The following is a 14,641-nucleotide window of genomic DNA, read 5'->3' on the forward strand; positions in this document are numbered from 1 at the left end:
TTACCATTAATCAATCAAAGCATTCACAATCTCAGAATTAGTTGATAATCAGAGAACCACAGTGTAGTGGAGTGATTATCGTGCAGTAGATGAATAATGATTATACTCAGAGTTTATAATGTCTACAAAGACATCGATTTGGTGTAACTCTGTCCCATAGGTCTTTGAATGTTTTCCTGTCATTAATTCCCTTTAAATAAAAAAAATTCTCTACACCATTCTGGTGATAATTTGGCCTTACGATGGCATATGGACCAGATTGATTCGTACATTGAACTAACTGTGCATCTGCTACGATTAGGTGCGGCACAAGATCTCTAAGAAAGTGTATGCTATGAAGAAGCTCAGCAAGTTTGAGATGATCAAGCGCTCAGACTCTGCCTTCTTCTGGGAGGAGCGGGACATCATGGCCTTCTCAAACAGCCCCTGGATAGTGCAGGTAGAATGAAAGTATACAACATCTGCACACTATGTTTTACACACACATACATACAGAAATACATGCACACATGTTATGGTCTCTGAGTAGGAGGGATAGAATACTGTCTCTCCCTATCAATCAAATACATTGGGAAGGGGTGAGCATTGCAATGTGATGCAGTCTGAACAGCAGCGTTTGCTTCACATCTCAGTGGAAACATGCATTAGCATTTACCTTCCTGAGCTAGTTGCAGTGGGTGGGAATCAGCCAAGACTTTATAAAGCAGAAAATCAGGAAACAATTTCTTGATTGTTAGCTATATGAATAAACAATGAAAATAAAAGTCCTTGTAATTAATTGTTTTAACCCAACAGAATAAATAAATAACTGATTAATTACACGACTGGTTTCTTCACTCCAACCCTATAACCTTTAGATTTGTGCACAGGAGCATTGTCATGTTGGAACAGGGTTTGGGAAACACTGTCTGTGGATGAACCACATATAGGTGTGATGTTCAGTTATATACCGCGCAGTACTTTTTTGACAAATAATTCCGTTCTTATTTTTTTTTTCCAAAGTGAGTTGATGGTTTGATATTTTGGTTACATTGGAGTAATTATATCAGTAACAATGACTACATATTTTTATAATACATGATTAAAACTTGTATTTAAGTACTACGTATTTGAAAGAATCGCCAAATCTGTGAACGTGTCTTTCTGTGTGATTATTATCATACTAAGGAGAATAGAAATAAAGAAGAGACATAAAGAAGGGTGATTCATAATAAGCTTTGGTTTCTTTGTGTATAGCTGTGCTGTGCCTTTCAAGACGAGCGCCACCTCTACTTGGTGATGGAGTTCATGGCAGGTGGAGATTTAGTAACTCTTACCATGAATTACGACATGCCTGAGGAATGGACACGCTTCTACACAGCTGAGGTGGTGCTGGCACTGGATGCCATTCATTCCATGGGCTTCATCCACAGAGACATCAAACCTGAAAACATGCTGCTGGACCACAGTGGCCATCTTAAACTTGCCGATTTCGGTACATGCATGAAGATGGACAAGGTGAGCATGTTTGTGTAGAGCGTCATGACTGAGAATAAAACAGATATGTAAGAGTTTTTTAATAAGGTGGCTAAGGTGTTGGACTACTGAAATACCAGGTCCACCAAGCTGCCACCACTGGCCCCTGAGCAAGGCCCTTAACCCTCAATTACTCAGTTATATGAGATAACATGTAAGTTGCTCTGGATAAGGACGCCTGCCAAATTCCATAAATATAAATGCAGTTCTTGTGAGCAGAAAAGACACAAGAACAGCTGCATTTGTTAACATGGGACTCTACTGCTCTGTGTGTGACATGTTGACAGAATTCATTCATTCATTCATTCATTCATTCAGTTATATCTAATAACTAGCTGCTTCAACTTCTTTTAAACATATATAAAGTTAAAATAAAGTACATTAACTTATATATTTACAATTATCTATTTATAAATAAATACATATATTTATTAGGCTTGCTTTGGAAAGAAGAGGAATAAAAGTCACATTTAATAAATTAAAAGCTTGAATAAAATAAAACTCAATTTGTTTGGCTTTCCCTTTCTGCCATCTTGTGGAAAGCAGATTTAATGCACTATAAATGGGTGACTTTTATATAAACACTGGGCACAAGGATGATAAAAAAATTCATCCCCAGATTGGTCTGCAGTCTATTACATTCACAGAGTCATTAGCTAGAAATTAATTTCAGGGTGTTTAAGGAAATAAAATATAAAAGGAACCATTTGTAATAATCCAGTGTAATTACAGATGTATGAGACGATGGTGTTCAACAGAACTAAGACCTTCCATGACTAAGTCTGTATTGGTTCAGTTTGAGTCTGGTGCCATGATAACCTCGTCTTCTGCTGTTGTAGCACCTCCAGTGCATGGTTTGATGTTGTGTGTGTGCGCTGAGATGCTTTTCTGCTTACCGAAGGGTTTTTATGTGATTTACTGTATCCTTCTGGGCAGAATAATATAGTTAATTAATAGAAAATTTATATTAAAATTGAATTGGCTCCAAACACGACCATACACAGTCCAACTTATTAAAAACAGTTATTAAAACATATATAACACATATATATGTGTGTGTGTGTGTGTATATGTGCGCGTGTGTGTGTGTGTGTGTGTGTGTGTGTGTGTGCAACACTACATTGAGATAGCCATTAAAAATATCCAGTGAAGTTTATTCTATTATGGAACAAGACCCTTATACATTTAGGTGTCATAATTTAACAGAAATGTAATTTACTTCTTTATTTGTGTGTGTGTGTGTGTGTGTGTGTGTGTGTGTGTGTGTGTGTGTGTACGCACGCACAGTCTGGGATGGTTCGATGCGACACAGCTGTTGGAACTCCAGATTATATTTCTCCAGAGGTTCTGATGTCACAAGGTGGAACTGGTCATTACGGACGAGAGTGTGATTGGTGGTCTGTGGGGGTGTTTCTTTATGAGCTGATGATAGGTAAGTAGCCCCTTATCTCTTTTCTTCTTTTCTCTTCTCTTTTTTCTTTTCTCTTCTATTGTCTTTTCATCTGGTCTCATATCTTCTGGATGTATCTCTTCTGGTCTTATCTCTCCTTGTCTCTTCTCATCTCTTCTCTTTTTGTTTCGTCTCCTCTCGTCTAATCTCGTCTCTTCTCGTCTCTTCTTGCCTTTTCTCATCTCTTCTCTTCTTTTTGTTTCTTCTTGTCTCTTCTCTACTCCTCTCATCTATACTCTTCTCGTCTCCTCTCGTCTCTTCTCGTCTCTTCTCTTTTGTTCTCTTCTTGTCTCGTCTTGTCTTCTCTAGTCTCGTCTCCTCTCTTCTTGTCTTCCTCTTCTCGTCTCTTTTCGTCTCTTCTCTTCTTGTCTCTTCACATCTTGTTTCTTCTCTTCTCTTCACAAATGTTTTGTTTTGCTGCAGGTGAAACACCATTTTATGCTGAGTCACTAGTGGGAACTTATGGCAAGATCATGGATCACAGAAACAGTCTGAACTTTCCAGATGACATGGAAATGTCTAAAGAGGCCAAAGACCTTATCTGTGCCTTTTTGACTGACAGGTGAGAAAGAGTGATAATGTGACCTCTCATTCTTCACTTATACCAAGTAAAGACAAAGAGTAAAGGATTCCACTGACAGGAAATTTATTGACATCTGAAATTTTCCAAATTCATACAAAACAGAGCGACACTTTATAATACAGTAACATGACTCATAGGTAACTGTGTAGGAACAAATGAGTAGTTTTTCCATCACTTAGGTTACTATTATTAACAAATGTGGAGCGCTAGATAATTAATTAAGTACTTTTGGATAAGTTAATTATTACATACAGTAAATAGTAACTAATCCTAGGTCCAAAAAGAGAAATAGAAGAGAAACAAATCCTCTTCATTAACATACTTTTCAAATGTGTTGTAAATAATTTTCATTTAAATATTAGATAAATAGAAAAAAGAAATGTAATTAAAAATTCAATATATATATATATATATATATATATATATATATATATATATATATATATATATATAAGAATAATAAATATTATCTTATAATAAATAATCAGAATAATAAAAATAAGCACTATTTTAATTATAGTCTAATTATTTACTATTTTTGCGTCAAAGTGTGCACTGTATTTGTGAATAAAAGATGAGGGTACGACCCCAGCTAGAAGGAAGGGTACAGTACCTTATTTTTAACTCACTCACTCACTCATTTTCTACCGCTTATCCGAACTAACTCGGGTCACGGGGAGCCTGTGCCTGTGAGAGACAGGCATTTAGACAGTGATCTCAGGCGTCATCGGGCATCAAGGCAGGATACACCCTGGATGGAGTGCCAACCCATTGCAGGGTACACACACAATCTCATTCACTCACGCAATCACACACTACGGACAATTTTCCAGAGATGCCAATCAACCTACCATGCATGTCTTTGGACCGGGGGAGGAAACCGGAGTACCCGGAGGAAACCCCCGAGGCATGGGGAGAACATGCAAACTCCACACACACAAGGAGGAGGCGGGAATCGAACCCCCAACCCTGGAGGTGTGAGGCGAACGTGCTAAACACTAAGCCACCGTGCCCCTCCTTATTTTTCAGTTATTGGGAATTGTTGTCAATGTGATCAGTAATTAATCAGTCAGCAAGCATGAAATATATCTACTGATCAATGAATTATTATTTTATAGTAATTAACCCACATAACTACTCAATAGTTCCTGCTTTGTTCCTGTATGTTTATGGAACATTTCTATGAATTAGTTAACTCTAGTAAATTCAGTAGGATAAACCCATGGAACCAGATGAGCAACTGCCATAATGATCGATTTAGAAGAAATCCTGGATTCTGGTGTTGGTGATGTCAGTTGTTGTCTGCAGTACTGACATCATTAAATAGTTAGTGATGTGCAAAATGAATATCACGATGGTGTTGATTGTGGTATTATAATGATGCTTGAAGCTTCGGAAACTGATCTGATGCTGTCATGATGCACATGAAGTCAGGTGTGGCATCAGCGGGCCGTCTCTTGCACTTCAATCGTTCACTCTCGAGCCCCTTCGTGTTTCAGCTACTGTTTCCTTTCTGATATTCCTATTTGTTAGTATGTAAAGCTGTTACTAAGTTACTATGAAAAGCTGTGTTGGGTCTGTACACACACACATATAAACACACACACATATAAGCACACACAAACGCACACACACACACACACACACACACACACACATATACACACACACACACACACATATATATATGTATGTATATATGTATATATATATATATATATATATATAGATATATACATACACACACACACCAGTGCCATTGCCCTCCCTTTGGTTTCTGGCTTCAGCTGGAATGAACCACACGTGGCAGCTTGGTTCTTAGTACCCCAGGGAGGGGAGCTGTGTGTGTGTGTGTGTGCTTGTATGCAGGCTTGTCTCTCACTGCATTGCTTGTCGCTCACTTTCTTTAGCAGCTGGATATTAGTTACAAGCACACAAACAGATCTACAGACCTGTCAATGTAGGAACTGTGTGTGTGTGTGTGAGTGTTTGTGTGTGTGTGTGTGTGTGGTGGGAGTGGGGGGTTATCTGGTTTGGTTTTGCTCTGTGTACATTTGTAGTGTGTTGATTTGTACTTTGATATGTCCAGGGAGGTGAGGCTTGGCCGGACAGGAGTGGAGGAAATCAAACGTCATCCCTTCTTCAAGAACGACCAATGGACCTTCGACACCATACGAGATAGTAAGAGTTGTGTTTGTCCACTCAGCATTTAGAACATATACAATGATATAATATACAGCTTGATAAATATGTACAATTAGTTTTCATGTGTCTGGAGTGAGATCAGATCCTTCGATGTTTATCATATAGTTTGCAAGAACCTTATTGCTGTAATAAGGTGATAATGATAACAGCAGTGTAATAGAGTGTTGAGGGAACGCTGGTGTGAAACGTTTGCTAAAAGAGGCCAGGATTCTTCTCTTAAATATCATTCATGTGTTACATGTCTAACATTTGTGTAATATAATCATTTCTGTTTTTTTGTGTTATAATGTTGAGAAGCTTTGCAGTGGAGTGTGTTGGTGTTTGTTGTGTAGTGTTTGTTGTGTAGTGTTCATTTTTGGATAGATTTTCTGGGTGGATATTGCGGCGTATGTGGAGTTTCTAATGAGAGGAGTGATGCAAAACCACTGCTGTGGGGCCGCTCTCTCTCTCTCTCTCTTTCTGTCTTTCTCTCAACTCCCCAACTCTCCTTCACTTTCACTCTCCCTCCTTCCCCAAAATCTTTCTCTCTCTCCGCCTCTCCTGTCCTCTCCTCTCCTGTCCTCTCCTCTCCTGTCCTCTCCTCTCCTGTCCTGTCCTGTCCTCTCCTCTCCTCTCCTCAATTCTCAATCCCCATCTCCTTCACTCTCACTCTCTCCCTCCTCCTCTCTCTTCCTCCCCCTTCTCTCTGTCTCTCTCTCTCTCTCTCTCTCTCTAACCCTCCCTCCTTCCCCCTCCTCTCTCCTACAGTCTCACCCTCTCTTGCTTCTTCTCTCTCTTCCTCCACCTCTTCTCTCTCTCTCTCTCTCTCTCTCTCTCTCTCTCTCTCCCTCTCTCTCTCTCTCTCTCTCTCTCCCTCTCTCCCTCTCTCTCTCTCTCTCTCTCTCTCTCTCTCTCTCTCTCCCTCTCTCTCTCTCTCTCTCTCTCTCTTTTTGGACCTCTGGGTGTCATTCAGCACACAGTGACAGCAGAGATGTTACGAAACAGCATCATCTGAAATAAGTATATGAAGATTGTGCGTGTGATTGTGGAGAAGAATGTCACGTTAAATAGACTTCCATTACCTTGAACGTACCTTTTATATTATATTGGTCTCAGAGCTCCAGTGAAGAACGTCGACTCCAAACCAAAACTGGCTGAAGTAAGGGGAAAATTGTGTAACTTTTTGAAACCGATACATAATAAAATTCTGTGTAAAAAGAGTAGGATTGGAGCTATGGCACTTGTGTGTTTTCTTGTAAAATGCACGCTGTGTGTGTCTGTTTGTGTGTGTGTGTAGGAGAAAGAGTGAGAAGGTGTGTGAGCGTGTGAGCCAAGTTGTGTGCTACTGTAGCGAGGTGAACAGGGAGAAAGGGTCCGCAGCGGACGCCACTCCTTCCTGCTAACTACACTGTCCGCTTTGTGTGGAACACACACTGATCCTTTCAGAAACACACACATACACATGCACACACACGCACACACATGCACACACCTCTAGGAAAAAGGAGGTCTTTGCATTTTGATCTTATTTTCTCTCTCTCTCTCTCTCTCTCTCTCTCTCTCTCTCTCTCTCTCTCTCTCCCTCTCTCTCTCTCTCTCTCTCTCTCTCTCTCTTTCACTCAGCCATGGCTCCAGTGGTGCCTGAGTTGAGAAGTGACATCGACACAAGCAATTTTGATGATATCGAGGATGATAAAGGGGACGTGGAGACTTTCCCACCTCCTCGTGCCTTTGTAGGCAACCAGCTGCCTTTTGTTGGATTTACCTACTACAGGGAGGACCAGTAAGTCTCTCTCTCTCTCTCTCTCTCTCTCTCTCTCTCTCTCTTTCTTTCTCTCTCTCCCTCTGTATATACGTATATTCATAGGCGTCAACGTATACTACATATTACTTTACAATGTTCTAAAAAAAAGAAAGCAAAAACAATACTTCAGCACACTAAATGTTATTGCGGATTATCGCGGAATGAAAATTTAGGGAACGATAAACGATAAACAAACTAACTAAATAAAATAAATCTCACCTAACTGGCTACCACTTTCGCTAACGGATGTTTTCCTCAGCATAGCCGCCGTAGTTATTTAGACACACATTTATTTAGCAACAGAGTCCTATAGCAGCTTTTTTCCCCGTTCTTTGCTGTATTTACTTTTTATATGGCATCAGTTTTCATCAAAGTACATTCAAATTTGACATCCTGACATAGATTCACTACATAAAATACAAACGTTCGTTTAATATGCTCCAGGTTTCTTCCACTGTCAGGACTCAAATATCTACACAAACAACAGGACCAGTGAGTGCTTGTATTAGAAAAGTGATAGAGGCAGGAGACAGGAAGTGGACTGTTTATGTTTTAAAGAAGTTAGCTAAAAAAAAAAAAAAGACTACTGCATTCATTCGTATACATTTCCCACTATACTTTCTCCATCTGTTCTCCTAACCCACTCACTTTTTTCTGATTTCTCTCAGGTTGATGAGAAAGAAAGAAAAAGTTGGAGACGAGTCTGACGTCTGTATTGACGATTTATTAGAAAAAGACGACTATTCGGAGAGATCTGAGGTGTGTGTTTTTGTCTATGTACATGTACAGTTCGTGCATAAAAAGTAATTATAATACTTACATACTGTATGTTTGGGAAGTACTGATTTTTTGGTCTTAAAGGCTTCAGGTGTTTGTGTTTAAAGGCAGTGGTCTGAGAGCATATAAACTCTGTCTTAGACACTTTTACTGTGGGGGGAAAAAGTCGTGAACATTATGCTGGTAATTCCGTAAATTCCGCGTAAATTCCGCGTAAATTCTGGACTCTTACTTTGTATTTTATGTCACATCCATGAGATTTAAGTAACCCTGAATTGTGTTTGTTGAATTTATTCAATAACTGAGATGCTCACATGATTCCCTACACACATATACGTTTATAAATTTTGTGCAGTTTAACCCAGAAGTCCTGGTGAAAGTAAACTAGCTTACTAGTGAACTAAAAGTGAGCGAGATAAACTTTCTGCTGCTGAAATACAGGGTGATTATCTGACGGAATTTCATGTGCAGGGTTTATTTCAGTAATGCATTTGTAATGACTTTAATGGAAACCAAATGTTTATGTGTGTTATAGCTTGCTTTTTTGCTAATAGTCCCAGGAAATTTTTGAACACTAGAGCTCTGTTTTCTGGGAGCATTTCCTAAAATTCTGGATTTTACACCTTTGAACTTTTTACCCTGGAGATTAAAGCCACTTTATATAAGCAGCAGGTGTTTCTAGTAAGACTTTTTAACTGTACGTGTGCAGATAAACTATATGGCCAGATATTTGTCGACATTACAATTTCCCTTCACTGGAACTAAGAGGCCCGAACCCTGTGCCGGCATGACAATGTTACAGTGCACAAAGCAGCTCCATGAAGACATGAAGGTTGAAGAAAGTGGAAGAACTCGATTGCCCGGAATCTGGCTCAACCCCACTGAACACCTTTAGGATGAACTGGAACTGGAGTCTCCTTAACATCCCAACATCAGAATCTGATCTCACTATTGCTCTTGCAGCTGAATGAATCGCTACAAATCCAACATCTAATGGAGAACCTTCTAGAAGAAAAGAGTGAAACTTAACCCTTGTATGTTGTTCATATTTTTGTTACTCAGCCAGTGTTGGTGGGTCTGTTTGACCCGCTGCATTTTTGGGTTTTTAATTCAACACAATCAAAATTTTGATGTTAAAATACTCTACAGATGTTTACTTCATCCAATTACAAGCAATATAAACAGCATATCATCGCTGTTGGGCGGAAACCTCGTATGTCCAAATTTTGTCAATTTCATATTTTTTCACATATCGATGCTATTGGTCAGTCCCCACGTGGGTCTGTTATTTTTACGTTATTAACCAATCTAAAGTCTTGAAAATAGCTTGAGCGCAAATCTCATAACTCCATTGGACACTTCAACTGTCCACCTCTTCCTCACTCCGTGAGAGAGCTTCACGGCATATTTCTCCTCAAGAAGAGTCGCAACGAATCAACACGTCTTCTGAGGTAAATGTCTTCAAAACACTGGGCTTAAAGAAAAAAAAATCTTGACCCCCGCTAGTTCTGGTGCTCGTCTGAGGACAGGAATTTAGCGCAAGACAATCCACTGCAACGTGGACTAAACCCTGTGCACTGCAGATAAGGTACGGCGTTTTTTTAATTTCCTGAAAAATAACGGTTTTGGAGATACGAGGATTCCGCCTGACAGCGACGATATATGGTTAATATTTGCCCTTTAGCTTTATTACATCACATTTTTTAATTAAAGTGCTACTCGTTTTTTGCTGTTTTTTTAATAAAATGTAATAAAAAAAAGAAAATCAAATTTAATCAAGTTATGAGTGGAAAGTTTTTCAAAACTATTGATGTTTTTGAATATGGGTCCCACAGACCCGAACATCATACAAGGGTTAATATAACAGCAAAGATGGGATAAATCTCTCTAAACAAATTTAGACGTGATGGTCCACAAACCTTTGGCTGTATATTGTATCTACATGTATAATTTGCTCCTTTTTTTAACCAGATTATTCAAAATGGATTGATGAGCTTCTGATTCTTATTTGGGAAAGTTAAACATATTACTGTCATGTCAACACTAACGCATATCTGCATTTACGCCTGGATCTTCCGCCTAACAAATACTTTTGTTTACCACCTTTCTGTTTCTCTTTAGACTGACGACGTGCAAAGGAAACTGATTAAGATAGAAGAGAAGTACAAGCATGAGAAGCAAGCTAAGGATGATCTGGAAAGCAAATGCAGGTATACAAACACACACACACACACATACAGGTTAATACTGTAAATGAAACTTTAAAATGATCTGCTGATATGGCCTTTTTTTCAACAGAAATGCAAACGAGCGACTAGATAAACTGTCCAAGGATCTTGAGGAGGAGGTAAAAGGATGTTCAAACTATTATTCAGCAAAAGAATTGTAAACCTAACCACGACTCACTCATACTACTGCATTTACTACTAAAATGTGTAATCTGTAAGTGTGAAATCTGAACCTAGAGCAGTTTCCTTAGTTAACATACAGTACAAACGATTAGCATACAGCCGAAGCAAGTGCTCGTTGAAGATCTCTGTGAGGAAGCATTTGGACGTTAGGTTAAGGGTCTTGCTTAAAGGCTCAACACTGGCAGCTTAGCAGTGCTGTATAATGTGTAATATGTGGTGTTCATGAACTCAACTCCCACTGGTGTTGTTTGGTCTACATGTTGCCTGCGCCCAGCTGATTTACTTTGGACTTATGCTTTGTGCTGTGACGGATTTTTAGAGCTTTTGATAGGAAGTAGTAGCTCAGTGGTTAAGGTGTTGATCTACTAATCATAAGGTTGTGAGTTTGAATCCCAGGTCCACCAAGTTTCCTCTCCTGGGCCCCTAAGCAAAGCTCTTAACCCTCAGTTCTATAAATGTAAGTTGCAATAGATGATAGTTTCTACCAAATGCCTTATTATTTAACTCTAGTTAGGACTCGGAAGTTTTTCTCTGTATGTTAGTAGAATTTGAAATCCACAGGAGTTTAGTTTTAACACCTGAAAAGAACTTTTAAAGTAATAAAACAGCAGTAAAAAACTGATGAGCAGTAAGAAATAGTCAGGCTTTATAATAAATGGAAGTGTTGGATGACATAGTTGTACCAAAATGTCATTGTCCGGAAAAAAAAAAAAAAAACAAGGAAACATCTGTGTAGTGTTATTCTGTGTTCTGGAGTTTAGTGCTCGCTCATGACCAGAAAGTGTCATAAGAGTGAGGAATGTCTGCCGCTTACTGAGGAATGCCACGAGCTCTCGGTTTATAACTACAGTCTAAGTGCTGTAAATGAAACCGACAGTGAAAGCAGATTGGGTTTGGTTGTGTTTTATCCACCTGTCTAAGACACAGCTGAGTTTTGGTGGTATCATTTGTCCCTTACTGTAAATGAGCTGCTCTGTATTTTGTAAAGTTTTGAAGTAATTGAATCTTTTTGTGTAGATGAATGCGAGGCACAGAGCAGAGGATTCTCTGAGGAAACTGGAGAGAGAGAAGGCCCTGCTGCAGCACCAGAACACAGAGAGCCTGAGGAAGGCTGAACTGGAAGTGGAGCGAAAACGCAGCTTAGAAAATGAAGGTGAGAATGTATTTAAGCAACACGGACTATAGTTTAAAGCCCATTACTGTCACATGAGCATTAAATACTAAGCACTAAGTCGACCGTTTACTGACTGTTGACTGCTTGTTTGCTCATCACGGTGAGAGTATCGTTAGCTGACGTCCACTCGCTAGCAGTCAAACCTATATACTTCATGTTTTTACACACTTATACGGTGCGAACTCGGCTGATACTCTGTGTTTTGCAGTGAGCAGCTTGAAGGAGCAGCTGGCTGAACTGAAGAAGAAGAGCGTTAACTCACAAATTTCCAATGAGAAAAATATCCATCTAGAGAGACAGGTCAGTGTGTGCTGAAAGATTTTCCAGGAACATACATGAACTATTATTAACACACGAACGGCTCCGTGTTTGTGTAGATGTAAGTGTGACTTACTGGTATAACACCGGTACACTGCTTATTTGGTTGGGTGGAACACTAGAAGTCTAATTCATGGTCCTGTGGTCTGTGCTGATGTGATCTGAAATCTGTCAGCATTGGTGTTTCTGAGAATTTTAACGACTCTTTTCAATTCTTGATGCTGATTGGTCAGTTTCTATAAATGCAGCTCCGACGGAAGTTCGAGCTGCATGGAAAATCACAGGTTCTTATTAATGCACTCCACTCCTTCTCTCCTCTACTGTTTGCTTTTCATCTGTAGCTGGAGGAAGTGAACGCAAAGCTGCAGGCCGAGGTGGAGGAGTCAGGCCGGGTGAAAAAAGCTCAGGCCGAGGCAGCGAGACAAGCACAGCAGCTGGAGATTTTACTCAGGGAGCTGCAGGAGCGACTGGCCCAGCTGGAGAGCAGCCGCCTCGGCCTGGAGCAGCACAACCTCAGCCTTCAGAGTGCACTAGAGACTGAGAAGAGGGAGCACAGTCTCAGCTCCGAGACCATCACAGACCTGCAAGGTGACGGAGGAATAAGTCGTTAGGGAGACTGTGAGGGTGTGGATGAGGAAGCAAGCAGGGGATTTTGGTACTAAAGTAGTTTTAGGGTTCTTCACTCAATGGCATGTGTTTAAAGGAGGAAACGATTGAGGGCTGTGACAAAGGGAGGACAAGGAGGAATAGTAGGGAGTGTAGGGAAGAGTGAGATAAGAAGAGTGTGAGTAGGCTAGTTCCTGTGTTTTTGAGTAAGATGTACTGAGGATGAGGTGGAGGTGAGGTAGATATGGAGGATGAAATGATAAACGTTGTACAGAATCAGGGATTAAAGCAAAGGTTTTTTTATGTGAAAGAGGCAAAATTGAAGGATTAAGGATTGAGTTTGAAATGAGGGATTGAGAGCAAACTGACTAAGAGTGTAAAGAGAGTGGGAGGATTGAACCATGAAGAGAGTGGACTGAGTGAGGGAGGGTAGGAAGCAGGGTTAATGAGGTAAGGGAAGGGTGAATAATGGAGGGATTAAGTGAGTTTAGGAATGATTTAGGAGAAATTAAGTGGGTGAGAATGGGGTATAGATGAGGAAGAATAGGAAAGAAGCTCTAAGTAAGCAAAAGTGTAAAAAGCATATAAATATATTAGGGGTGGGGAGTGAGGAAATGAGTAAGGAAGGGATTAAGTAAGTGTGAATGAGGAATTGAGTTAATGAGGTGGTGCGTGGGGGGTGAGGGAGTGAATGAAGTATTAATTGAGGGGTGAGGAAGTGAATGAGGTATTGAGTGGGGGTAAGGGTGTGAATGAGGTACTGAGTGTGGGAGTGAATGAGGTATTCAGTGAGGGAGTGAATGAGGTATTGAATGGGGGAGTGAATGAGGTATTAGTTGAGAGAGTGAATAAGGTTTGAGTGAGGGAGTGAATGAGGTATTAAGTGAGGGAGTGAATGAGGTATTGAGTGGGGGGTGAATGAGGTATTGAGTGAGAGAGTGAATGAGGTATTGAGTGAGGGAGTGAATGAGGGAATGAATGAGGTATTGAGTGAGGGAGTGAATGAGGTATTGAGTGAGGGAGTGAATGAGGTATTGAGTGAGGGGTGAATGAGGTTCTGAGTGAGAGCGTGAGTGAGGGAGTGAATGAGGTATTGAGTGAGGGAGTGAATGAGGGAATGAATGAGGTATTGAGTGAGGGAGTGAATGAGGTATTGAGTGAGGGGTGAATGAGGTTCTGAGTGAGAGCGTGAGTGAGGGAGTGAATGAGGTATTGAGTGGGGGAGTGCATGAGGTATTGAGTGGGGAAGTGCATGAGGTATTGAGTGGGGAAGTGCATGAGGTATAGAGTTGGAGAGTGAATGAGGTATTGAGTGAGAGAGTGAATGAGGTATTGAGTGAGGGAGTGAATGAGGTATTGAGTGGGGGGTGAATGAGGTATTAAGTGAGAGCGTGAGTGAGGGAGTGAATGTGGTATTGAGTGGGGGAGTGCATGAGGTATTGAGTGGGGGAGTGAATGAGGTATAGAGTAGGGGAGTGAATGAGGTATTGAGTGAGGGAGTGAATGAGGTATCGAGTGAGGGAGTGAATGAGGTATTGAGTGAGAGCTTGAATGAGGTATTGAGTGAGGGAGTGAATGAGGTATTGAGTGAGGGATTGAATGAGGTATAGAGTAGGGGAGTGAATGAGGTATTGAGTGAGGGAGTGAATGAGGTATTGAGTGAGGGATTGAATGAGGTATTGAGTGAGGGAGTCAGTATGGTGGAGTGACTAAGTATTTGAGTGAAATAAATAGTCAGAAAGGTGATTTGAGAGTGATGCAGTAATTGAAAATAAACAACTTGGAAATAGATCAGAGGAGATATTGGGGAGTTGCAGAT

The 14,641-nt window shown here is 40.3% G+C and overlaps 1 protein-coding gene across 2 annotated transcripts in view; it reads left to right on the top strand.

Moving 5' to 3' along the window:
• LOC132854388 (rho-associated protein kinase 2-like) overlaps positions 1-14,641 on the top strand; it is a 42,034-nt gene that overhangs the window by 8,289 nt on the left and 19,104 nt on the right. For both annotated transcript variants that reach the window (XM_060882746.1, XM_060882745.1), the window contains exons 4-15: positions 302-439; positions 1,237-1,497; positions 2,803-2,947; positions 3,389-3,527; positions 5,638-5,729; positions 7,356-7,515; positions 8,205-8,295; positions 10,435-10,523; positions 10,612-10,660; positions 11,742-11,877; positions 12,107-12,198; positions 12,558-12,804. In XM_060882746.1, coding sequence (XP_060738729.1) covers positions 302-439; positions 1,237-1,497; positions 2,803-2,947; positions 3,389-3,527; positions 5,638-5,729; positions 7,356-7,515; positions 8,205-8,295; positions 10,435-10,523; positions 10,612-10,660; positions 11,742-11,877; positions 12,107-12,198; positions 12,558-12,804 — 1,639 coding nt within the window. The remainder of the gene's footprint in view (positions 1-301; positions 440-1,236; positions 1,498-2,802; positions 2,948-3,388; positions 3,528-5,637; positions 5,730-7,355; positions 7,516-8,204; positions 8,296-10,434; positions 10,524-10,611; positions 10,661-11,741; positions 11,878-12,106; positions 12,199-12,557; positions 12,805-14,641) is intronic.

Source organism: Tachysurus vachellii, chromosome 12 (assembly GCF_030014155.1).
Source record: "Tachysurus vachellii isolate PV-2020 chromosome 12, HZAU_Pvac_v1, whole genome shotgun sequence".
Lineage (NCBI taxonomy): Eukaryota > Metazoa > Chordata > Actinopteri > Siluriformes > Bagridae > Tachysurus > Tachysurus vachellii.